This window comes from Phocoena phocoena, chromosome 2 (assembly GCF_963924675.1).
Source record: "Phocoena phocoena chromosome 2, mPhoPho1.1, whole genome shotgun sequence".
NCBI lineage: Eukaryota > Metazoa > Chordata > Mammalia > Artiodactyla > Phocoenidae > Phocoena > Phocoena phocoena.
Window position 1 is genome coordinate 115,292,616 of NC_089220.1, and position 25,152 is coordinate 115,317,767.

General features: G+C 51.8%; 1 protein-coding gene across 1 annotated transcript in view; it reads right to left on the reverse strand.

Moving 5' to 3' along the window:
• Positions 1–13,688: 13,688 nt before the first annotated feature.
• The window catches only part of HCN4 (hyperpolarization activated cyclic nucleotide gated potassium channel 4), a 41,535-nt gene continuing 30,071 nt past the window's right edge, over positions 13,689–25,152 (reverse strand). Inside the window, exons 3-8 of the mRNA XM_065871398.1 lie at positions 20,223–20,384; positions 17,973–18,191; positions 16,112–16,258; positions 15,767–16,007; positions 15,265–15,429; positions 13,689–15,151 (exon numbers count right to left, since the gene is read on the reverse strand). Coding sequence (XP_065727470.1) covers positions 13,689–15,151; positions 15,265–15,429; positions 15,767–16,007; positions 16,112–16,258; positions 17,973–18,191; positions 20,223–20,384 — 2,397 coding nt within the window. The remainder of the gene's footprint in view (positions 15,152–15,264; positions 15,430–15,766; positions 16,008–16,111; positions 16,259–17,972; positions 18,192–20,222; positions 20,385–25,152) is intronic.

The following is a 25,152-nucleotide window of genomic DNA, read 5'->3' on the forward strand; positions in this document are numbered from 1 at the left end:
GCTCCATGGCTGCTGTTCGGCGCGGCCTGATTTTATTTTTCTAATTCAAATCTGGCCTCTCTCCCCTGCTCAACATCGTGCGATGGCTCCGCGTCACCTGCCCGGCAGAATAGAATCCAATGTGGCCCTGTCTACCTCTTGGCTTTTATTTGTCACTTAATCTGCCCTTTGACCCAAATTTGGCCCTAGCAATACAGACCAATTTGCACTTAGAGAATAAGCCATGAAGTCTGACCTCTGTACTATATTCCCTTTGCCTCAAATTGTCTCCCTACCCCCTACCCTCACTACTGGCTTTCTCTGCCTTGTAAATTTCTATTTATCTTTGAACACCCAGCCTAACCATTCAGTCAGCTGAACCTGAACTGAATGGTTCCTGTTTCTGTCCTCTGTCTCTTCTAACACACTGTGAACTCCGTAAGGAAAACAATCATGCTTGTTTTTGTATTCTAGGTCTGAGTACCTAGCACATTAGAGGTGTTGATTCAATGAACTTGACAGGTGAGGAAGAGGGACTTGCAGTCACTGTGGCCCAGTGCTGGGGGAATTTGACAAAATCCTAATCCTTCCTGAGAGCATGTACTCGGAAAGGTTTTGCAGCAGAGGTAAGGCTGAGCTGAGTCTAGGAATTAATGAGACTTTCTATCTGGAGGGAGGAGGAGGCCAGTGCAGAGGTAGGAAGCTAACCTGCTTCACATGGGCATCAGATACCTTGAGAACAGATCCCAGCCATCCTGCATGGCGCTGGGGCTTCTAGGACTGTGCTAGGCCTCCTGTCACTGGATTAAGTGCCGGGGCCCCAGGATATGGAGGATGCACAGAGCTGCTGCTATGCTCCCCCAAATCCCTGGAACGCTGCAAGGGTAATGCTAGGCCCAGTCAAGCTACATTTGCTTGGCCAGGTGCCACAGGTGGGGGTCAGTCCTAGTGAGTTCAGAATAAGATGAGTTTTTTCCATAAACTCAAACCCCAGCCGAGAATTCTGGGCAGCTTTCTGTAAGCGGACAGGAAGAGCTAGGATCTATTCTCGAAGGCAGAATGATGGATCAGGCTCCCATAGACAAAGTTGCCTAGGAAATGGCAAAAGAACTAGCTGATGAACATTCTAGACCAACACACAGGAGGGAACCTGGCTGGAGCTAAAGCCAAAGAGATCTCCATGTGGGTAGGTGGGTGGTGTGAGAGAAGGAATATTATGGGCCAGTCAGAAAAGAGTCTTCCTCACCCTAGAAGCTGGAAGACATTCATGGTTTCACAAAGGTTCCCGAAGGCTGACTGCATGCCAGGCGCTGAGGATGTGGAATGAGTACGACCGTCTCTATTGATGTGTTCACAGTCTACAGGAGGACACAGACATTTAACAGACAGAAACTACCATCCAGCATGAAAAGTGCTAAGAGACCTGACCAAGTGATCTGGCAAAGTGAGGAAGGAACTTCCAACCATGACTGCAGCGTCTGCCAGTCACAGAGTAAGTACCTGTGAGAATGGTGGGGAATTCACTAGAGAAAGGAAACAGTTTCTTCCAGCACTGCTTGCACTAGATCTGAAAAGCAGGAAAGATTCAGATACTGGCTAAATTACAACAGAACGACTTGTAAATTATTTGCTCAAAAGAAAGTAAGGGATTTCCCCAACAGAGGACAAGAAACAACCCAAGTGGCAAACAAAAAGGGAGCTAGTGCTTCCCTGGGGAAAAGCCTAATACCAGGAATCTGGAAGCAGGGAGAGGAGCCCTGGGACCTGGAAGGGAAACTTGTGAGCGGGTGGCCCAGGAGAAATCCACCTGTCAGGAAACGAAACCAAGGAAGCCTGACTGGCACCGCTGTATTTTAAAAATAGGTAAAACTCCTCACCTCCCTTGAGAATTTGTTGAAGATTTTTGTGTCTATATTCATAAGGGATATCGGTCTGTAGTTTTCTTCTTTTGTGCTTTTTTAGCTGGTTTTGGTATCCGTGTAATACTGGCTTCATCGAGTAAGGAAAGTTTTCCCTCCTTTTCTACGTTTTGGGAGAGTTTGTGAAGGATTGGTGTTCGTGGTTCTAAACATTTGATGGAATTCACCAGTGAGGCCATCTGGTCCTGGGCTTTTCTCTATGGGAAGTTTATTCCGAATTGAATCTCTCCACCTGTTATAGGTCTCTTCAGATTCTCTGTTTCTCCTTGATTCAGTTTTGGCAGTTTGTGTGTTTCTAAGAATTTGTCCATTTTATCGATTTGTTGGTGCACTGTTGTTCATAGAGTTCCCTTATGTCCCCTTTCGCTTCTTAAAGGTTAATAGTAATATTGCATCTTTCATTCCTGCTGGTACTTTGAGTCTTCTCTATCTCTGTCCTTTGGTTTTTGGCAGTCAAGCTCTCTCTTTATGTGTGTGTGTGTGTGTGTGTGTGTGTGTGTGTGTGCACGCGCACGCGTGCAAGTAGCAAGTTTATTTTCTTCGATAAAGAATTAACAGAGTTGGACTTCCCTGGTGGCGCAGCGGTTAAGAATCCACATGCCGATGCAGGGGACATGGGCCCTGGTCCAGGAAGATCCCACATGTCGCAGAGCAACGAAGCCCGTGCGCCACAACTACAGAGCCTGCGCTCTAGAGCCTGCGAGCCACAACTACTGAAGCCCACGTGCCTAGAGCCCATGCTCTGCGACGAGAAGCCACCGCGATGAGAAGCCCACGTACTGCAACGAAGAGTAGCCCCCGCTTGCCACAACTAGAGAAAGCCCGCACGCAGCAACAAAGACCCAATGCAGACAATAAATAAATAAATTTATATTAAAAAAAGAATTAACAGAGTTAATTTGATGTCTCCCAAATGAGGTAACATTGCAATATTTGCATAAATATTCAAGGAAAACTTTCCTTGAAACACTTATTCAGATCTTTTTTATGGACTGTCAGATCAAAGAAACTGCAATTTCAAGTTTGTTCACAGAAATCAAAACATTTGTTACTTGGGAAGTATCAAAATGGCAATGTAACCGAGCGGGACCCTATGGGGCCTTCCCTATGGGGCAGACCCTTACCCTATACCCTCTGCTTTAACTCCTCTCTGAAGTACCTAGATGACAGAATCTGATGCACATTTCCTGAGTTGTTTCACAGATGCTAAAACTCCCACCAAATGGAAGAAATTAACTACTTGATGATCAGGAGCATGGTAGACCCCAGACCTCCTGGCACCTAAGGACTGATGTTAACCCCTGTGACACCACCCTGTTACCTCACGATCAACCAGTCAGAGGATCGTACATGAGCTGATCACATATGCTGGGATGCTAAATGCTTTGCTGAAAGTCATCAGGGAGTTCAGGCTTTTTGGGCACTAACTGTCCCAGACTCCTTGTATGGCACCTTATAATAAATGCTACACTTTCCTTCACCACAACCTAGTGCCTGTAAGTTGGCTTCACTGCATGCTGTGGGTGAGCGGACCCAAATTTTGGTTTGGTAACAGCAATTCTATCCCAGAGTCATAATTACCAGGGGGAAGAATGTTCTCTAGCTAAGAGTTTTTTTTTTTTTTTTGTGGTACGCAGGCCTCCCACTGTTGTGGCCTCTCCAGCTGCGGAGCACAGGCTCCGGACGCACAGGCTCAGCGGCCATGGCTCACAGGCCCAGACACTCCACGGAATGTGGGATCTTCCTGGACCGGGACACGAACCCATGTCCCCTACATTGTCAGGTGGACTCTCAACCACTGCGCCACCAGGGAAGCCCTAGCTAAGAGTTTTGACAGCACTTTAATACTGTGTCCATCCACCTTATACAAAAGCATGTGTGTTTTGCAAAGAGAGTACATATTTCTGTTATATCATTTTTGGAAATGTACTCAGTTGCCTTACTGTCTCCAAGAGGGTCAATGGTCAAATTGTCAAAATTTGTCAATTTTGTTCATCTTTTCAAAGAACCAACTTCTGATTTTGCTGATTTTCTGTGTCGTCTTTCTATTACCTATTTCATTTATTTCTGCCTTAATCTTTCTGAAGTCCTTCCTTGTCCTTGCTTTGCTTAGTTTGCTCTTCTTTTCCTAGTTTCTTAAGGTGAATGTTTAGATTATTGATTTAAGGTCTTTTTTTAAATATAGGAGCTTCCCGCTATAAACTTCTCTCTGAGCACTGCTTTTGCTGAACCCCATAAGTTTTTGTAGTTGTGTTTTTTTTCTATTCATCTGAATTTACTTTCTAATATTTTGTGTGCTTTCTTCTTTGACCCACTTGTTCTGTAGAAGTGTGTTAATTTCCATATATTTGTGAATTTTCCAAATTTCCCTCTGTTGTTGGTTTCTAATACCATTGTATGATGGTCAGAGAACACATGTTGTATGATTTCAATCCTTTTAAATTTACTGAGGCTTGTTTTGTAGCTTAACACATAGTCTACCCTGGAAGATATTTCATGTGCCCTTGAGAAGAGTATGAGTTTTGCTGTCGTTAGGTGGAGGGTTCTAGATGCCTGTTAGTTTATATTGTTGTTCAGATTTTCTATTTTCTTGCTGGTCTTCTATCCATTATTGAAAATGGTGTATTGAAGTCTACAGCTATTACTGCTGAACTATTTATTTCTCCCTTCCATTTTGTCAGGTTTGCTTCATGAATTTTGGGGCTCTGCTGTTAGGTGTATATATGTTTATAATTGTTAATTCTTCTTGACAGATTGATCCTTTTATCATCTTAAAATAGCCTTTGTCTTTAGCAACAATTTTGTCTTAAAGTCTACTTTGTCTGATATTAGTATAGCCACTCCAGCTGTCTTCTGGCTAATGTTTATATGATATATCTTATCACATTCTTTCAACCTATTGTGTCTTTGAATATCAAGTGTGTGTCTCTTATAAACAGTACATAACTGGATTATATATATAATACATATAAAGTATATATTAATATATCAACAAATAGCATTCTCTATTCTTAATATATTAATGACTAATGTTAATATATTTATAATTATGTATTTATATATTAAAACTATGTAATATAATTTTGAGAGAGATATATGTCTCAAACTTATATTGGTTTTTAAATCCATCCTGCCAATTTCTGCCTTTTGAGTGCTTAATCTGTTTACATTTTATGTTAATTACTGATAAGGTAGGATTTACACTTGGCCTTTTGTTATTTGTTTTATATAGGTGTTTATTTTTTGTCCCTCTATTAATTTGTTACTGCCTTCTTTTGTGTTAAGTAAACATTTTTTAGTGTACCCTTTTAATTCACTTGTCAAAAGACACTAATTATAAAAGAAAAGTTTGATAAGATGAACATCATCAAAATTAAAAATATTTACTCTTTGAAAGACATGGTTAAGAAAATGAAAAAGCAAGCCATAAACTGGGAGAAAATATTTGCAAAACATATATCTTATAAAGGACTTGTATCCTGAATATATTATTTATAATTTGATAATAAGAAACAAATGCCCCAGTGAAAACAAATGGGTAAAGATTTGAACAGTCACTTTACCAAAGAACACATATAGATAGCAAATAAACACTCAAAAAAGATGCTCAGCATCTTTAGTCATTATGGAAATGGAAATTAAAACCAGGAGTTAACATAACACACCATCTTCAATGGTAAAAATAAAAGACAAGATCAAGTATTGCAAAGATGTGCAGTAACTGGTCTCATGCAGTTTGCAGGTGGGAGTGCAAAGCAGTATTCCAGCGCTGGAAGATAATCTGGTGGTATCTTACAAAGTTTAAACGTATACTTACCAAATGACCCAACAGTGCCACTAGGGAAAAATGAAAATCCACGTCCACCTGAAGACTTGAACATGAATGTTCATAGGAGCTTTATTCTTAATAGCCCAACTGGAAACAACCCAACTGTTCGCCAGTGGGTAAAGGAATAAACAATTCCTGGCATATTCGTGCCAGGGAAGGTTGCTCCACAATACGCACAACCACAGGGACAGGACTTAAAGGCTTTATAGACTGAATGAAAGAAATCAGACACAAGAGATGACATACTTTATGATTCCATTTATATGAAATTCTGAAAAAGGCAAAACTTTAGTGACAGAAAGCAGATTGCCAGGAGTCAGGAGTAGGAGACTGACTGCAAAGGGACGGGAGAGAATTTGGAGGACTGACAGAAATGTTCATGATCTTCATTGTTGAAGTGGTTCTGAGGACTGAGTAAATTTGTCAAAACCCAATGACCTGTACCCTGAAAAGTGGCGACTTTTGTTAACTATAAATAGGTACATTAGCAATGGCAACAGAAATAAAAGGTACTAGGAATAAATCTAACAAAATGCACAAACCTTCATGAAGAAAGCTATAAAGCCATGTGAAAGATTTGGCAGACAGTTAATGCCCAGCAAATACTCCATGTGCTCCCCCCACATAGAGCAGCCTCCTTTGCAGTTACGTTGTGGCCAAGCGATGACTGAGCATGAGAGGAAGTGAGGTGTGTCACGGCCGGAGAGAAGTAGTTCAGAATCTGTCATCTCTTCCGGTTCTCTCTCCTCCTTCCACGTGATCTTGGAGACCACAGGATCAAGTTGGTATCAGTAAGGATAGTGGTTGCCTGGCCTGCAGGGGAATTTACCTGAGCTGGAATAAATCTTCATTGTGTTAAACTGTTGAAATTTTGGGCTTTTTCTGTTGGGGTCACTAGTGCTAACTGCCCTAATACAAAAGAAACATTAAAGAAGACCCAAATATGGGGAGAGTTGGACCCCATTCATCCATAGGAATACAAATTTTAATAATAACGTTCATGTTATTTCAAAGCAGAAGTCCACTGAGTTCTTCATGCATCTTGACAAACTGATTGTACAAAGTATATGGTAGCACAAAGAGACTAGAGTAGCCAGGATATGCCTTAATAAGAAGAAGGTGGCTCTACTAAAATCTACACACTTTATAAAGCCACAGTAACTAAGACAGTTTGAACAAGGATAGACAAGCTAATGGTACTGAATAGAGAGCTTTGACATAGACCCAGATGTGATATATAAGTAACATTGTAAATGGGTAGGAACAGTTGGTTGTCCACATGGGGCAAAAATGAAATTGAACCATGTCCTGACATCATACCCAAAGTCTAGGTCAAGTAAGTTAAGTAAATGTGAAATGCTTCACAGGTTTAAAAATTAATATAGAAGAATATCTTTGTAACAACAGAGGAAGATAGGTTTCTTAAACCAGCAAAAAAGGCACTAAGGAAGTACTAGACTTTTTTTTTTTTAATCACTAATCTTGGGCTTCCCTGGTGGTGCAGTGGTTGAGAGTCCGCCTGCCAATGCAGGGGACACGGGATTGTGCCCTGGTCCGGGAAGATCCCACATGCCGCAGAGTGGCTAGGCCCGTGAGTCATGGCCGCTGAGCCTGTGCGTCCGGAGCCTGTGCTCCGTGCAACGGGAGAGGCCGCAACAGTGAGAGGCCCGCGTACCGCCAAAAAAAAAAAAAAAAAAAAAATCACTAATCTTGATCTCATTAAAATGTAAAACTTCTATTCATCAAAGAACACCAAAAATAAGAAAGAAAATATAAGCCATACACTGGAAGAAGATATTTACAACACGTACAATGAACAAATAGATGAATGTGTATAAAACTCTTACGAATCAACAAAAAGACAACAACAGGAAATCAGGCAAAATACATGAAAAAATATTGCTCAGAAGAGGAAACATAAATGGCAAATGAATATGCAAAAAAAATTCAGCCTTACTAGTAATTAGGGATTTGCACATTAAAACACAATTAGATATCACTAGACTGGGAAAAATAAGAAAATCTGATGATTGTAATCATTGGCAAGAATGTGGATTAAGAGTAACTCTCATGCCCTGCAGGTGGAAGTGTAAATTGTTAGAACTAGTTAAAACGGCTTGGCATTATCTTGTTAAGTGAAGATTAAGTCACCCTATGACTCAGTTCTGCCACTCCTAGATGCGGAGCCTTAGAGATGCTCTGACACATCTGTACCAGGAGCCACAAACAAGAACGTCTGTAGCAACAGTGTCTGGAATAGTGAGAACTGGAAATGACTGAAATATCTGTCTCCCGAAGAACACATATGTCAGTGGTGGCATATTCAGATACCGGAATGCTATACAGCAGTAAAGATGAGTAAACTATGCTCCATGCATCAACAAGCTCTCAAAATTACAGGATTGAATGAAAAAAAAAAGCAGATTACTGAAGAATACATACAGCAGGATGCCACTTATATAAAGTTCAAAAATTTACAATACATTCAGTGGTATATGAAAGTGGAAGAGGTATAGCCCACCCCGGTGCAGGCAATGAAAAGGTACATTATTTGTAAAGAAATTTAAAACAATAATAAAACGGACTAAATCTGCTGCCGCTCATCCCCATGCATCAGCAATTCTGAACAATACTGTGCACAAAACTCTCCTCCCCACAAAGACAACTACTTCCAATCCCCACCCTTCCACCTTGGTATACAACTGAACACGTTGTTTGGAGACATTTTATTTCTGTAGTAAAAAGTATCATGAGAAGTAACAGGGTGCTAAAATTAAAGTTCAGCTGAGTGGTTTCTCTTGGAGAGCGAGAGAGGGATACAAATGGGGACCAGCAGATGCCTTCAAAGGTAATGCCTTACGTTCTATTTTTTAAACCAAGTGATGGGTACGTGGCTGTTTATCACATTTTTAATATTAAGTATCTATTATGTTTATATCTTCTTCTGTGTGTATGAAATATTCCACCCTCAAGAGAAGACTGAAAATGCAAAATCAGCAGGGGGAGGGCCAGGTTGGAGAGAACTCGCTCTGTAATGCACTGGAAGCTGCAAGCTTAAGAAAGAATAAAAGAACCATGGTTGACCAGAAAAGGATGAGGAACCACATGGGGGCAGCAGCAGCAGACACCCAGGCTGAAGCTCAGGGGATGTGGGGGCATGAACTGAGGGGGAAATCTGGGGAAGCCATGGGCACGGGTGAGGCTTCCAGGAAGCACATGTGGAGTGAGAAGATGGGGGTCACAGCCAGGGGCCCAGAAGCACTGAGCCTCAGGAGAAGGAACCCCTACTTCTGAGGCTGAGGCTGAACAGGAAGGCAGAGCAGCGAGAGGAGAGCAGGTCCTGAAAGCTGGGGAGGGCTGGTCAGCAGGCCACACACTGCTGGGAGGGCAGCAGGACAAAGCCGAGGAATCCGCCCTGGATTTCACAATGAGGGCCATGGAGGACCCAGTTGTTCTGTGTAGAAGAGGGGGGAGCCAGATTGCAGTGGAGGACGATGTGACTCAGAGGAAGGGAAATGAGGGTGGGGAGTCCAGACAGATCTCCAGAAGTTTGGCTGAGAAGATGGGAGCGGCAGCTGGGAAGAGACATGGAGTCAAGGGAGGGATTTTATTAAACTTTTAAAATGTTCTTTTAAAAACCCCAATCTGGTTCAGCCCTGCTAGGGCAGAGAGGGTGCCTTCAGACCTTACCCAGGTGCTGGCAACTGTAAGCATGGCAGGTTTTCGCTGGAGTCAAAGCAGGGGGTTCGGTGGCGTTTCTAGGGTGGGGCTGGCTGTCTGCCATGGTGGGGAGGAGTATTTTATCACTGTTCAGAATCGCTGGTAGCTGGTGATGGTGAAAGATAAGAGGAAGCAAACCACTTTTAGTAATTTTTATTCTTGTTTTTAAATTCTCTACAGACTATGCACCTTTTCTTGCCTGCACAGACAGACCGCTCCTACCACCCAGCCCTCGGTACATACCACCAATGGGAGGAACAAGGTTTGAGTCGGTGCCCTTTGGCCCACTGTGATTGAGGCTAATTATTACCCCCTTAGGGTTGTTGTGAGGATGGAATGAGAGAACAGGAAAGCACCAAGTGCCTAGCACACAGTAGGTGCTTACTAAGCAGACTGCTGACCTTTTGAAGGCAGGGAACAGAGAAGATAGTGACTGGAGTTGCTCCAGGCCCCAGTGGAGGAACAAGGCCCAGTGTGGACCTGGGGTAGATCCAGCATAGGGTGGGTGGGGGTGAGTCTCCTGGATCTACCCCTTGCAGTTTGGCTGGGCCCGCAGCTAATCCCTCCCACCCCCCAGCTGCTGTCTGTCCACAAAGTCCTCCCCATAGACCCAGAGGCCAGGCCTGCATCCCGCCGTGCCCTGCCCCCCCGCACGTCCCAGAGGACCCACCGCTGCCTGGGCTGCAGGGGGCAGTTGTCATGGGGATGCAGGGCCTGCTGAGCTGCCTCCTTAGCAACGGGACTCCCAGGCCGGCTACCATGGCAACAGCATCGACTAAGCAATCAGGGATGGGGATGGGGATGGGGACGGGTTCCCTGCCCTTGTCTGAGGACCTTCCCCTCCGGAGGGCGGGCTACACAGCAATCTTTGCGCGACGCTGGGAGCCCCTGGGACTTCACTTTTCCAGCGGTGGATCACTGCCTCTCTCCTACATGGTGAGGTCCAGCTCCAAGGGCCCTCGGGGACCCTCTGCAGCCAGGGGTGGGGGAGGCGGCCATCTGAAGGCTTTGCAGAGGGTCTTGGGGTCAGGCTTACCCCTCCTACCACAGTGGGGAGTAGTTGCCACACCTCCTAACAGTGAGGCCTCTCAGATTCCCCAACCCCAGCAGGAGTCCACGGGCTGTGGCCCCTCCATGGCCACTCTGAAAAGCAACCTTTTGTCCTGGCCATGACATCCGCCCCCCAGCCTGGTCACCTTTTGTCCCCCAGCCACCCTCCATCTGAGGGCCCATCTAATCAAGCTAAGAGGGCATCTCCCTCTTCAGTATCCAGCTGCAGTTCACATGCACACTGACTACCCTCCTCCTTCAGGGAGCACCAAGGAGTTCCAGGGACTCTGCAGCCCCACAGCCGGGGTGGGAAGGACCTGAGTCAGGGTCTTGCACCTACACTAGCAGACAAAGCACACATACTCTCTTTCTCACCCTCCTCCTTAATGACTCTCGTCAGCCCCGCCCACAGTGCGCGCTTCTGTCCATAGCCAGACCTCGCACTCCCTTGCAGCTTTGCCTGCCTGCTCGTGGGGGCACAGGCTGTGCACACAAGCGCCCCGTGCTCTAGGGACCATGTCCCACTGCCCTCCACGGCCTGGCTCCTGAGGCTCCCGAAGTCCCCCCATCCCAATCCCTGGCCCCTAGAAGAAGGCAGCAGCTACTGGAATTTTTTTATTGAAATAGAATATACAACTCGGCGCATTTACCATTTTCTGTTTTAAAAATGGAAGATTTGAAAATTGCTTGTGGGGGATTGGGGATGGGAGTGCCCACTGACTGGACCTGGCTTTCCCAGTCTCTGGAGTGGCTGGGCTGAGTCAAAGCTTTTTATAAAGAGTGTGTGTGTGTGTGTGTGTGTGTATGTGTACTCAGAGCTTTTTATAAAGTGTGTGTGTGTGTGTGTGTGTGTGTGTGTGTGTGTGTATACTCAGGGCCCTGGACCCTCTACCCAACTCCTATTCCCTCCCTGCTCCCGCCACCTCCAGGACTAGACTGAGTTTGGATGCAGAACTCAAGTTGAGTGTGCTGCTACTCCAGCTCTGAGAACTCCCTGGGCCCAAGGGGGCTTCTCCTGCCCAGTAGAGACCAAGGCCAGGTGGCTCCTCGTCTCTCCCTAAGATCCCAGGATCCTTCACTCTCTTCTTCCCTGGATTATTGCCTCACACTCCCCGTGACCCATCTATGGAGAAATTTTGTCCACATCCCAGGACAAAACCTGATCTTATCAACATTCTGGCTTAAGAGTAAGGAGGAGGGTTCTAGATGGACAAGGCAGTACCAGCCCTCCTCATTAATCAGGTCTTGGCAGCCTAACCTCCTCTAGCTCTTTAGGCAGTGGGCAGACCACTGGCCTTGTCTCTGGCAGGTGTCTGAGCTGCTTTCACAATGGCGCCTGCCCTGGACCTGCTTCTGGCTCCTAGTTGCCTTCGGAATCAAGGTCAGTCCCCTTAGCCTGTCATCTAAGGCCTTCTCTCTGACCATCCAGCCTCTGGATCTCTTCCCAAAGTCCCTGACTCTACAACTCCACATCCACCTCAGTCATGTCCCCACTGTGCACTCCATCCGACACCCGCCGCCTCCTTCCTTCCTTCCCTCCAACTCTTCCCACACCTGGAGGCCTGGCTCAAGCCCACCACTGGCCACACACCTTCCTTAGGCCCTTAGAAAGTTGCAGCCACCTCCTGTGTCCTGAGATCATAAGCCCTGGAGCCCGCAGCCAAAGCTCCCCAGGCTCTCACCATAGCTCGCTGGGGCAATGCGCTGGGCACGTGAGGAGGGGGCAGAAGAAACATGATTTACTGAGCACCTACTATGGTATGTGCAAGGCGCTGGGCTGGGCATTTCACACGTACTACTTTTCTTATCTGGTCCTCATAGGTCCTTGTGAGGTGGTACCGTAAGTATTCCCATTTTACAAATGGGGTAACAGAAAGCTCAGATAACTTGCCCAAGGTCACACAGCTAAGAAGTGGCAGGTCTGGGATTCGAATTCAGGTCTGATTACCTCTAAACTCTGGTCTGTTGAATTCAGCCCCTCAACACAATTTTCTAATGAAAGGAACATCGGCTTTGGCCTCAGGTAGGCCTGGATTACAATCTCAGATCAGTCCCAGCTCTGCCACTTGTAGTTATGCGATTCTGGAATAATTACCAAAACTTGGTTTCCTTATCTGTGAAATGGGAAGAATCTAAGTAACTACACCTCCTGGCCTTTGTAAAATTGAAGAAGTTAACGTGTGTAAAGTGCTAAACCAGTGCTTGGCACAGAGCAGACGCAATAAATAGAAGCTTCCCTCACCTCCCCCTGTACAGATGAGAAAACGGAGGGCCACAGAGGTGATGGGAATGTGCTTGAGGCCCTACAGGAAAGGAGAGGCACAGCCTGGAGTCTTCTTCTTCCACGTAAGAGGTCGGGCTGGGACTGGATTTGAGACCAGAGACGGGGAGAGAGGGGGCCTGCTGAGAAGCCCGGGGGGTCCTCTTCCCTGAGGACTGGAGAGAATACTTCCCCCAGGCCCTGTGGTGCCCAGCCTGCGGGCCAAGGCAGGTTGCTGGATGTAAGGTGACCTGGGTGTCCTGGCAACATGGGGTTAAACTAGATCGCACACGTGTGAGTGGCTATCTACATGGCTCTACAGAGCACTACATAACTATACATATACACATCTTACATATATATACATATACATATTCATATACATATCTTGCTAAGTTTGCAGTAGAAAAAAATGCAAGACTCTCAGGGCCCTGGCCCGTTTGTCCCAAGGACTCAGGCGACTGAGGCTCCCCAGGAACAAACCCAAGGGCAGCCCTTCCTGGAGGAATGGGATGACCCCTAGCAGAGTGGGGCTCTAGGTTCACAGCTAAGGGCCTGGTGGTGGCTATTGCCCTAAAATCAATACAATGACAAGTCTGCTCTAGGTATCCCAAACATGGGTCACCCCCACCCTTGCCAAGCCCCAGAGAACCCACCTGCCTTCCTCTCACTTTTGCATTTGGGCCCTGCCTGCTCCCCTCCCCCCTCCCTCTAGTGCTGAGTATTAAAATAGTCTATAAAAGCAAGTGACCAAAATTCTATAGCTCTAAGAATACCTGGTTATTTTCTGCTCTTTTGTTTTTCTGGTGTGGGTTTTTAAATGATAATTATTATTGTTATTGGTATATCTCCTAATCACAGTTAAACCTGAAGAAAGAAAGGAGAAAAAAAGAGGAGAGAAGGAGGGAGGGAGGGAGGGAGGGAATGCAGCTCATAGATTGGAGGGCAGTTTAGAGCGCACTGGCTCAGACCTGGCCCCAGGTTCCCTCTGGGGAGCAGCAGTCAGAGGGGGACCCCCAGAAGAGGTGGCTCTTGCCCCAAATAAAGAAATAGGGGGTGGCAAAGAACCTGAGGATGTCTTCCGAGGCAGAGTGACGTGCTGGCCAGGGACGGCACCATAGGGCCTCCCGGGGAGACCGAGGCCCCCGCTGCCCCCGCTGCCGCCCCCGCCTCTGGGAAAGAGTGGGAAGGCAGCCACGGACTCCCCAGAGGAGTGTGGGGAGGCTCTGCGGAGAGTCTGTGCCCCGTCCTGGGGTAGGGCCGGCTGAGAGGCTGAGATGAGCTTGAGGTCCTGGGTGAGGCGGCCCGGGGTGAGGGGCGGGGTGCCCCGGCGCTGGGGGACTTGGGGTGGCGGGGGGCTGGATGCCGGAGGCAGGAGCAAGGAACCGTGGGAGCCGGATGCCCGGGGAGGGGCACTTGGGAAAGTTCTTGGAGGGCCTGGGCTGTGGCCGGGGGGGCTGAGACCTCCTCGGGGGGTAAAGGCTACAGGAGAGGCCCCCCCTGAGGCCCCTGCCGCAAAGGACAGCCGCTCAGGCTGCCGCGGGGGTGTCTCTGGCGTACTTGGTGGGCCGGTGGCCAGACCCGGGGACAGCTCCCCGGGAGGCTGGCCCAGCTGCCCGGGGCTGGACGACGGGGACCTGGCCGAGGCTGGGGGTGGCAGGAAGTGCTCCGCCAGTCCCAGGCCGCCCCGGGCCCCGGGCAGCGGGGGCGCCGGCTGGTTGGCCTGTGGGGAGCGGGCGCCCGGCTGCAGCGGGGTGAGCAGGGGAGAGTCCGAGGAGGACAGGGAGCCTCCCAGCGCCTTGTGGAAGTGGCCGAACCCGGCTGTGGCGGCGGCCACGGCCGCCGCAGCAGATGGCGTGGGTGCGGAGGAGGAGCTGCCCACCCCAGGCGGCGGGGAAGAGCTGGACGAGGGCAGGAGCGGGCTCAGTCCGGCGGGTGCAGAGAATCCAGCCAGCTGTTGGATGTGGAAGGAGGAGGAAGACGGCGTGTCCACCTGCGACGGGCTGCTGGCGGGCGAGGCGGAACCCAGCGCCGACGGGATCAGGGACTGCAGCCGCTTCAGGTGCCGGGGCGTCTGCCCTGCCCCGAGGCCGCCCAGCCCGGGCCCCGGGGGAGGCCGGAAGATGGCGGCGGGCAGGCGCGGGTGGTGGGTGAGCGCGATGGCCACGGAAGTGGTGGCGGCGGCGGCCTGCAGCGGCGCCTGGATCAGCGGGGTCCAGATGACGGGCGTGGGGGTCGGAGTGGCAGAGGCGGCGGCCTGGACGCGGTGGGCGCAGTGCGCCATCTCCCGGTCGTGCTGTACGATCTGCTGGATGATCTCGTTCTCCTGGTAGTTGAAGACGCCTGAGTTGAGGTCGTGCTGGACTTTGTGGAGAAGGATGGAATTCTTCTTGCCTGGGCCACAGAACAAGAGCAGGAGCTCAGGGTAGGGTGGGAGGAGAGGGGAGCCCGCCCGGCCTGTGCAGCAGGGGGAATCCACCCTCCCTCCGGGCCGCCTCCCGCCTCACCGATGCGGTCCAGGCGGTCCAGCGCCACCGTCTCGAAGGCCCGCCGCATCATGGGGTACTCCTCCAGGACCTCGTTGAAGTTGTCCACGCTCAGCGAGTAGAGGCGGCAGTAGGTGTCAGCCCTCACGCTGGCTGTGCGCCGGCCCCGCGTCAGCAGGCAGATCTCTGCCAGGATGGCAGGAGTCACGGGGGGGAGGGGGTTGCGGTAGGGGGGTCCCCGGCAGGCTTCAAAGGATCCCCCACCCCACCCTGACCTGGGGCCCTGCTGTCTGGGACAGAAGCTGGACAGGCTCACAAGGCCCCACCCCTAGGCTGTGACCGCATCGGGGATGCCAGCCCCCAACCAAATGGGTACCAGACTGTCTTTCTCGTCTCTGGGACCACCCCTGCCCTGGGCTCACGGACACCCGCCTCCAGGCAGTGGCGTGAGGGTCTGCGATGTCATCCTCGGTGTCTCTCCAGCCCATTGCTCCGTCCCCCCAGGGCCCCTTGGCTGTCTCACCTCCAAAGTAGGAGCCATCCGCCAGCTTGGTCTCCTTGTTGCCCTTGGTGAGCACGCTGACCACCCCGTGCTGGATGAAATACATCTTCTTGCCGATGGTGCCTTCGCGGATGATGTAGTCCCCCGGCTGGAAGACCTCGAAGCGCAGCTTGGTCAGCATGGAGGTCACAAAGTTGGGGTCCGCGTTGGCAAACAGCGGCATGGAGGCCACCAGCTTTCGGCAGTTAAAGTTGATGATCTCCTGCTCCCCAGACACGGTGGATTGAGAAAGGGAGGTGGAGGTGAGGGGAGCCGCCCAGCAGGAAGGCCTGGACCCCCTCCCGGGCCGGCAGCCACAAAGCTCACCTCCCGCAGCGGCTCGCTCAGCTCGCCCAGGATGCTCTCCTCGTCGAACATCTTGCCCTGGTAGCGGTGCTCGTAGTAGTCATGGATGCGCTGCCGGGTGTCGGGCGGGAGCTTGTGGAAGGACATGTACTGCTCCACCTGCTTGTACTGAGTCCCATGAGAGAGGGAGAGGGCGTTACCCCCTAGCCAGCCGGCCTCACTGCCCCAGCTCGCACCACCCTGTCTCGGCTGCTGGTGACCAGAGCTGGCACAGACCCTGTGGGCCTTTACGGCCGACCTGTGAGATTGAGGTCCTCGGTGTGGGTGTGGCCCTGACTCCCAGCTGCTTGGAGTGGAGGAGGGGCGCCATCAGAGTGTCCACTCCTCACCATGTTCAATACTGTGAAGATAGCCGGCCGACAATAGGGACTGTCCAACTCCCAGATACAGGAGACCCACTGACCAGGAGGTCGATCGAGTTTCCTCTAAACGTTAGTCTCTTCTGTGTTACACTGTGGACCAGAGAGGCCTCACCCACAGACTCTAGAAGGAGCTGTTTCCCATCAGTTGTAACAAACTGGCAGAGGCAGCAGAATGGGCTGCAGTCGGTTAGAGGGATTGGAGGCTGAAGCCAGGATGCCTGACCCATCAGGTGGGGCATGTATCCAAACATGGCCTCGGCTGAGGCTGTCTTTTGTTGAAGAGCAAGTCCAGCCCAGAAGAGGGGCTGGGTAGAGCAGGGGCCTTAAAAAGAGGTTTGGGGACAAGAGATTTGTGAACCTAAGTGCCCAGGGCTTCACCAAATAAGAAATGCTCCTGCCCACCCCGGGGGTGATGGGTGGGTGCTGCTCCAGCCATCCCTGGATTGTGGGTGGAGAGCAGGGATCTTCAGAAGCATGGCTGGGACAGGAGGCACAATTAGGCAAGAACAGATGTTCCCCACACTGAGATGTAAGGGAAGTCCCTGTACCCCAGGAACAATCAGAAACAGGGGAGTCTATTTTCACGTACTAGCGCTCCAAAGAGGTGGGGGCTGATTATACTATTTGGGTCCCACTGCACTGAGATGGACACAGAGCGTGGGGTGAGGGTGAGGTGGGAAAAGAGCAGCCCCTAGGAAGATGGGGGAGAGAGAAGCAGAGAGCTGGGCCCACGCCACCAGGGGCCCAATGTGGGATGACTGAGAAGACGAGCCAGCCAAGGAGAGCAGGGAAGAGAATGGAGAGTGCGTGGTCATGGAAACAAGTGTGAAGCCAAGCAGGGAGTCATAACTGTCAGAGGCCAAGCAAGACAAGGACCCCAAAGGACCCACTGGCTTCAGCAACACGGAGGGTAGAGGTAACCTCAGACTCAGTGGGCTGAGAGAAGAAAGTGGATTCAGCAGCCATAAACAATGCGAGCTTTTTGGTTGGTCGTTTGTTTTTAGGAATTTGTCCATGAAAAAGAGGCAGACAGCAGAAAAGATTGGAGGCAAAGCCCGTTAATGGTGGAGGGACAGACGTTTTTTAAAAGGGAGAGATGGAGCAAGTTTCAATGCTGATGGGAAGGCCCTCAGAGAGGAGGAGGCTGGAGGGGATAGTGGGCACGGGGTGGGGAGGTCAGGAGGGAAAGGGGCCCTCAGTCAGGAGAGACAAGCCCCCAATTTCAGCAGGAGGAAAACGGGGTACAAATAAAAAGACATTTAGAGGTTTAAGGCTGGGGAGCTGAAGAAGTTCTCACTTAGGAGGGGTTCGCCCCCATCTGTCACCCATACGGGAGCCCCCATCACAGGGGGCTGGACCCTCTGGGGCCCGGTGGCTGGCAGCCTGTGCTCCCTGTGGGAAGGAGCGACGGGCAGGTTCTCCTGAGAGAGCCCAGGGTGGACCCCAGCATTCCAGCCTACCTTCTCCTGGTACTGGCGCCGGGAGGAGTCCAGAGACTGGATGAGGGCGGTGGCGTGGCCGATGAACATGGCGTAGCAGGTGGCCCCCACGATCATGCTGAGCATGGTGAGCCAGACGTCTGACATGCCCACCGGGGCCTGCCGGCCGTACCCGATGCACAGCATGTGGCTCATGGCCTTGAAGAGGGCGTAGGAGTACTGCTTTCCCCATGAGTTGTTCTGTGGACAGACGCAAAGGTGGACAGATTGGGGGAGGGGTGGGAGGGACCTGGGCCAAAGAGCGGGCAGGCCCTTCTCAAGAAGAGCTAGAAAAGTCCCTGCTACCTCTCACCCCTCAGCCTAACTTTCCCAGTGGCTGAGGCCTGGGCTTACAACCTTGCTGTTGGCTGAAAGCCTTGGGTGAGGGGCAGGGAGGCCCACACTAGCTGCCCATGGTGACCAAGTGAATCCCTCACTTAGGCCTTTCTCTGGCAGTGGAGGGGCAGGGCTCAGACCAGAAGCCCCAGCTAAGGGATGGGCACCAGCCTAACATCCCACCACCTCCACAGCCCCGGACCTCTCAGCCCGGGGGGCAGCCTGGAGCCTCCCCAGCAGCCAGGGCTCCAGGCTGGGCCACCCTGCTGTCCTGAGCTCACCGAAGCAGCTCCATCCCCCGCACCGAACTACTGCCAAGTGAAGCCCATTTCCCCACTGACCTCAATTATAAAACCAGATATGCTTCCCCTGGGGGGACAAGCTCAGGCAGACTGAGCCGAAACGCTGTCCTCGTTTTGGGTGAGCAAAGTTAAAGAGCTGCGGAGCTGAGTCGCCTCCTGTGTGAACCCGGCCTGCATCCATCCAGGGCTGTGGCCACTAGTTACCCTCCCCCACCCCAAAGGTGGATGGCCTGAAACACACACAGTGCTGGGGGCGGAGGAGGGAGAAAGGGAGCGAGGCTCCTGGCTATTTTTGTCTCCAAAGCCAGTCAGTGTCTCAAGGAAGGCTCAGTGCGGGAACACTGCGCTCAGAAGGGCCATCTCCTGCATTTAATGCACGTGTGGGCCTGTCACCCTCCCACGGAGGAAACTGCCCCAAGTGAAGGGGCCACCGGATAAACCCACCTCCCCAGTGCTCTCTGCTCAAGAGGCAGATGCGTTAGCATGAATGTGGAAAGCCACCCTACTGCACGCCGAGAACCCCTGCCCAGAGCCCTAAGCACTTCCGCAATCACCAGGTTGTTCCCGGCACCTGGAGGAAGGCACAGGCGCTGCGTGCCAAGTTCAAGCTCACTCAGACCATCCTGGACACAGCTGAGCTGGTCTAGGGGCTCTCATTCCAGAGAGTGGGAGGTCAATGATCTCCAGGGATAGAGGGGGCCTGGGCCCCCCATCCCCAGGCAGCCCCCAGCTGCCTCCAGCCAGGGCTCTGGCTTTACTGCTGAGCCTCTGGGGACCGGGAAATTCAATCCACGTGGCCGATTCATTTACACTTAGCTCATCAAAAGGCTGTTTTGCAAAGGCCTGTTTGATGCTGAAAGATGCCTCAGGGTCTCTTTCACCTCTTTCAAAGCCAGTTTTTCCTCCCCTGGGGCCCTGAGGGTTTGCCTAGAGAGCAAACCAAACTGACTGGGAGTGAGAGGACGCAGGGGTTCGCAGAGCCAGAGAAAGGCCCAGGGGACCCGCCACCCTGCCTGGAGCGTGCCCTGTTCACAGGAGGCTGGGGAACCCTGCCCCACGGCTCCTCTCGCCCACCCACAGGGTGGAGGGGGAGGGAGGGGATCTGGCTCCTTCGAACCTGCCTTCCCTGCTCAGGACCCCACCTTGGATGGGGCTGTGTGTCTGTGGGGTGGGGCAGGAGGAGGGTGCAGAGGGACAGCCCAGCTCTGCTGCTGGAGCAGCAAGTGGCAGCCACGTGTGATCTGGGAGTCCATGTGGGCTGCCCACGGTGCCCCTCACTGGTTTCTCCTTCCTAGGACTCTGCTGGCTTTGAATGGTTGGTCAGCCTCGGGGAGCAGAGATAGGAGGGCAGGAGCCACCAGCCCGGTATTCCCACACCTGATGCAATCTGAGGAAGCCCCGGTCTTAGTCTCCCTGGGCGCAATCAGCGCCAAAGAGCGAGGCTCCCGTCTTCAGTGGAGGCTGTAAGGCGGCAGAGGTAGTGGCACAGAGCCAAGGGCGCCGCCGAGGCCCTCCGGGACCCGCTCAGCCCATCCGCACCTCGTCGGTCCCCTGCCCCCACCCCTGGAGGGAGGGCCGAGGGCTGGGCACTCACCACCATGTTGTTGATGGACACCCAGCAGTCGTCAGGGAAGTCCTGCAGCATGGGCACCAGGAACTGCAGGCAGCCGTCCCAGTGGCAGAGCAGCAGCATCATGCCGATGAGGTTCACGATGCGCACCACGGCGCTGGCCAGGTCGTAGGTCATGTGGAAGATCTGCAGGCAGAGGGGAGCAATCGGCCCAAGCAGCTGGGGGCCGGCCCGCTCCCGGGCAGACCCCGCAGCTGCCTGCAGGCCCTGATGCCCTGCACATACCGGGCAGCGCGCCCAGCTCGGTGCAGGTCCCGGCCGTGGCGAGGATGGGAAGGCGTCAGGCTGGCCCTGGGAGAAGCAGCCTGCAGGCTGTGGGGCTCCAGAGGGACTCCACCTGGGATCCGTGCAGATACGGGGGTGGGCTCCCATGGGGAGTCCAGCCACCCAGGCCGGACACGTGAAGGGAGGGCACCTAGAGCCCCGTACAGCCTGGAAACGGGCAGCTCACCTGGGCTGTGAGGACAACACGAAGAAGAGCCAGCCCACCAGAGGCTCCTCAGGGTACTATGGTCTGCGGTCACACCAGGGACATGGTGTTTCCCTAAATCTGTCACTAGACTCTCAGGACCCCCCCCAGGGGCAGCGGGTTCTGCCAAAGGCAGCCATGGAACTGCAGGGGGGGGCAGTACAGACACCTAGGCTCCAAGTTCACACAGACCTTGATCCCAGGCCCAACTCCTACCCAATTCCTACTTGTGTGACCTTGAGAAAGTTCCTGAACCTCTCTGATCATGTTTCCTCATCTGGGAAATGGCGATAAAATTTCTTACCTTGAGTGGGTTGTCAAAAGGATTAAATTATACATATAAAGTGCTTAGTACTAGGTATGGAAGTATTCAACAAATTGCAAACCATTATTGATAAGTTATTAATAATTAATCCTTATGATTAGTTAACGTGTATGAGTAGTAATGCTCTCCTGTACAGTTTAATAAGGTACAGCAACCGTGGCCACCCGTGTATCTCCACCCCTGTGGCTCTGAGCAAGAGGCTGAGGTGTGGCTGGGCAGGGCCAAGGATGCGTACATCCCAGCATCCCTGCCCCACCTCCCTCCTCCCCAAGCTGCCTCTTGGTCTGGTTTCAGCAGGGGTCACCATGGTGACAGGATGGGGAGGGGACAGAGATGGAAAGAAGTCTAGAGAGAGGTCTCTGGAAGTTCTAGCCTTGCCTCTGGCCTGGGAGACTCTGGAGGTGCCCCCACCCCTAGTTCTGGTCCCTCCATATTATTCCCAGGTAGAGAGCCTTCCTGGAGAGGGGCTTTGGGCCAAACCTGAAGAGTTGTCAAATGCCACAGAGACCTAGTTTAAGCCCATTTCAGATGGGGGAACCTGAGACCCAAAGAAACAGACCCTAGATATTTCAACCCCTGTCTAGTGGTCTTTTAGCAACAGCCCCGTAGCTGGTGGCAGGATATTCTGATACTTGAGACCTCAGTTTCCCCTTCTGAAATATAGGCTTAGCCTGGGTCTTGGTCTGGAGAAACCAAAGATGAATACTACTGTGTATCACCCCTTGGGTTGTGCCCACCTGTGGCCCCCTTAGTAGCATGACTCTGGATGTACGAGCTGAAAGGATGAAACAGACCTTGGAAAGTTTCCTGAAGGATGGCAGCTCTAGCTGTCCCATCACCCCTGTGTCCCCGGCAACAGAGAGACAGTAACACCGAACGTGAGGGGGCGGGCACACGGTCCCACAGTCATCATCTCATTCAAACTCACAACAACCCTTTGCTGCAAATGTTGTTAAGGCTTTTACACCCAGGCTCAGAGAAGTAAACGGACTTGCCCTTGGTCATGGCGGCAGCAGAAGGGGCAGATTTGAACCCAGGGCTGCCTGCAAATTATTAGATTGGCCCAGGGCGGGAAGGGTGGTTTTCAGTAGCTCTGTTTTGTAAATAAAACAACTCAAACCCAAAGTGGCCAAGTGATGTGGCCAGATCCACACAGCAAGCTGGACCCAGGGCCAGGCGGGACTCTCCGGCATCTCACCTCTGTAAGCCTGGTGCACAGCGTAATACTGTAGACAGAGCTGTGCGCCTGGCAGCCTAGCCCCACTGGGGCCCAGAAACCAGCCCCAGGGCTGTCAGCATGCCATTGCCCAGCTTAGCAGACACATCTCTGTATAAGGAGGGGCGGGGACTAGAGACCAGGCAGGGCAGGCAGCTCCTGAGTACCAGTGCCCCAGCTGTGGCTCCAAGGGAAGATCCCACTTCTGTCTCTAAAGCAGCTGCTTAGGTGAACACAACAGCTCTATGACCTTGGGCCCACTAACCTTGCGAAGTCTTGGTTGACCAGAATGCCACCAGCTCCCCAACTCTGGGGGGATGGGGAGGGTGAGTGACATGGGACCACCTAGTCTCAGAGATGGCTAACACCTGTCCTCACCTCCCTCCACACCTCAGCATCTCCTCAACTAAAACAAAGCTAGACATCTGCCCCCACTTCTCAGGGTTGTTCAAGAAATTAAACTGGCTAAGAAAGTGCTCTGGGCCCTGAACACATACGTGGGTGGTGGAGGGGGGGATTCATTATTATTAAGTTCCTTCATTTCCCAACTTGTATGAACTGAAATCTCCCCAAAATCCTATGTTGAAGCCCTAACTCTCAATGTAATGGTATTAGGAGGTGGAGCCTTTGCAAGATGATTAGGTCATGAGGGTAGGGCCCCATGGATGGAATTAGTGCCCTTACAAGAAGAGACACGCGAGAGTTGATATGTGGCCACGTGAGGACACAGAAAGAGGACGGCCATCTACAAACCAGGAAGCGGGCCCTCACCAGAACCTGACCATGACAGCATCCTGATCTCATCCTTCCAGCCTCCAGAACTGTGAGAAATAAATATTTGTCATCTAAGCCCCCCAGCCTGTGGTATCTTGTTCTAACAGCCAAAAACAGATACCACACTGAAGGAAGACTTGGATCACTTTTAGAAAGCATCCCAGACTCCACAGCCTGCAATAACTGCTCCTTTCTATGTATTACTCTGGGTCTTAAAGACCAGATCAAGGTTGGCACATTTGAATGCAATGTGTTCTTTCCTTTTTCTATCATCCTTGTTTTTCTTTTCTTTGTAACTAATTTTCTTCCAAGATCAGGTCCTTGTATAATTTTGCCTTTATACTGATCTCAGCAACGAGTATGCAGAGCACATGGTAGGGTCTCAGGAACTGAGAAGTGCTTAAGCGACGAAGGTGACGGTGATGAAGACAGTGGTGGGGATGATGGTGATCAGGGCTGCCACGAGTATACACAGTGGCATTCGAAAAAGGCCCCAGTCTGGGCAGGCACAGCCCACAGGGAACCTGCTTTTGCAGGAAGAGAAAAAGGTGCTTTTTCCTGCAGGTGGCACAGACTCATGTATCCTCAGAGAGCGTGGTGGTGGTGGCGTGCCTGATATTGGCTGAAGGATGCAGATGCTGGGAGTGTCCTGTAGGGGTGGGATGGTGGTAGTTCTGGTGGTGGTGAGGGGTACTGCGGATGGCTCTCAGACACACAAAGCCAGGGGCACCGGCATGGCAAAGTCTGAGCTTTCTGCAAAGAGGTGGTGGGGGATACATCCATTCAGGCTAGGAGGGTACCCCAGACGGTGGACACTCACCCCACCCCCAACACTCTACAGCACCCAGGGGTGGTTGCTGAGAGCAAGGCTGGACGTTGCTGGGAGAGGTTGCTAAACACCTGTGTGTCCCCACTGTGGGCTGGGGCCATAGGCCACCCGCAAGTCAGCTGCACTGTGCAAATATTTGTCTTGCTCTTTATACCTCATTAAAACCCCCTTTTATGATGTTGGTTCTGACTTTCGGGGTTGACTGTCTTCATTTCAAGGGCCCCACAAGGCTTGCCAGGCAGGTGGCCTGGACAGCTCACTCTCTGTGCCCAGCATGGCACTTGGGGGAAGCTCCTACTCCTATTCCCTTCTGTAGTTTCTGAACCACAGGGTAACGGCAGGGTGACACGTCTCTCACCGTCTCCCACCTTGGGCAAGTGCCTTCTCTGCTCTGAGCCTCAGTTTCCTCATCTGTGTAATGGGTCAATAACTACCAGCTCCCAGGGCTGTCTTGGGGATCAGGAGAGGATGTCCACAGCTGGCACACAGGAGGTGCTCAGCACACGTTGGTCCCTTTCCTTCGGTCTCTTTCCCAGTCCTCAAAATAAAGAGCTGATTTCTCAGTCCTGGGGAGAGACCAGAAACTGGAGTTTCTGCCAAGGCCTCTTCTTGGGGCCTTGTTAGAGTTCCCTCCTGGGATTTGTTTTCTCCTCGGGGAAGAAGAACAAACTCCTCCCTTTGTCTCAGGAACAAGCGGCCACATTGAGAACAGCCATCCGGGTCCTGAGAGAGTGGCTGGTGCCTGTGTATCCCGGGTACAAACTAGAGGGTCACGCTAGGTCCCTTCCTAGGGCCCGTAGAGAGGACCAGCTCCTGCCCCCCAGGACCATGCCTCTGTGTCGTCCCAAACTCCCGATTCTGAGAGAGGTGGAAAAATTGAGGCCCACAGGGAGAGGAGCTTCACTGGGGGCTGCACAGCCCCCCTGGCCTGACTTCCTGCATCCAGCCCCTCCCATTACGCCAAGATGCTGCCGAGGGAAAGAAGAGGCTTCTGGGATGGGTCACTGGGGTGCTGGGCCCTGCAGGGGAACATCCAAAGGGGGGCAACCATGGTTTCTAACAATAGCCTCCATGCCTATAACAAGCTCACACCTCAGAGAGAGGGAAGAGGCTTGGGAGGGAGGATGCTGACCTAGATCGCCCAGGATGCAGGCAGAGGCTGGCGTCCTCTGAGACAGTCGTCTACGCCTGCCGAGACCCTCCACCTACCCTGACTCCCAAGAGCTGCTACTAACGTTCGGGAACTCTCGGCTGGGAGGCTGGGCTGGGCTGAGCTGGGGG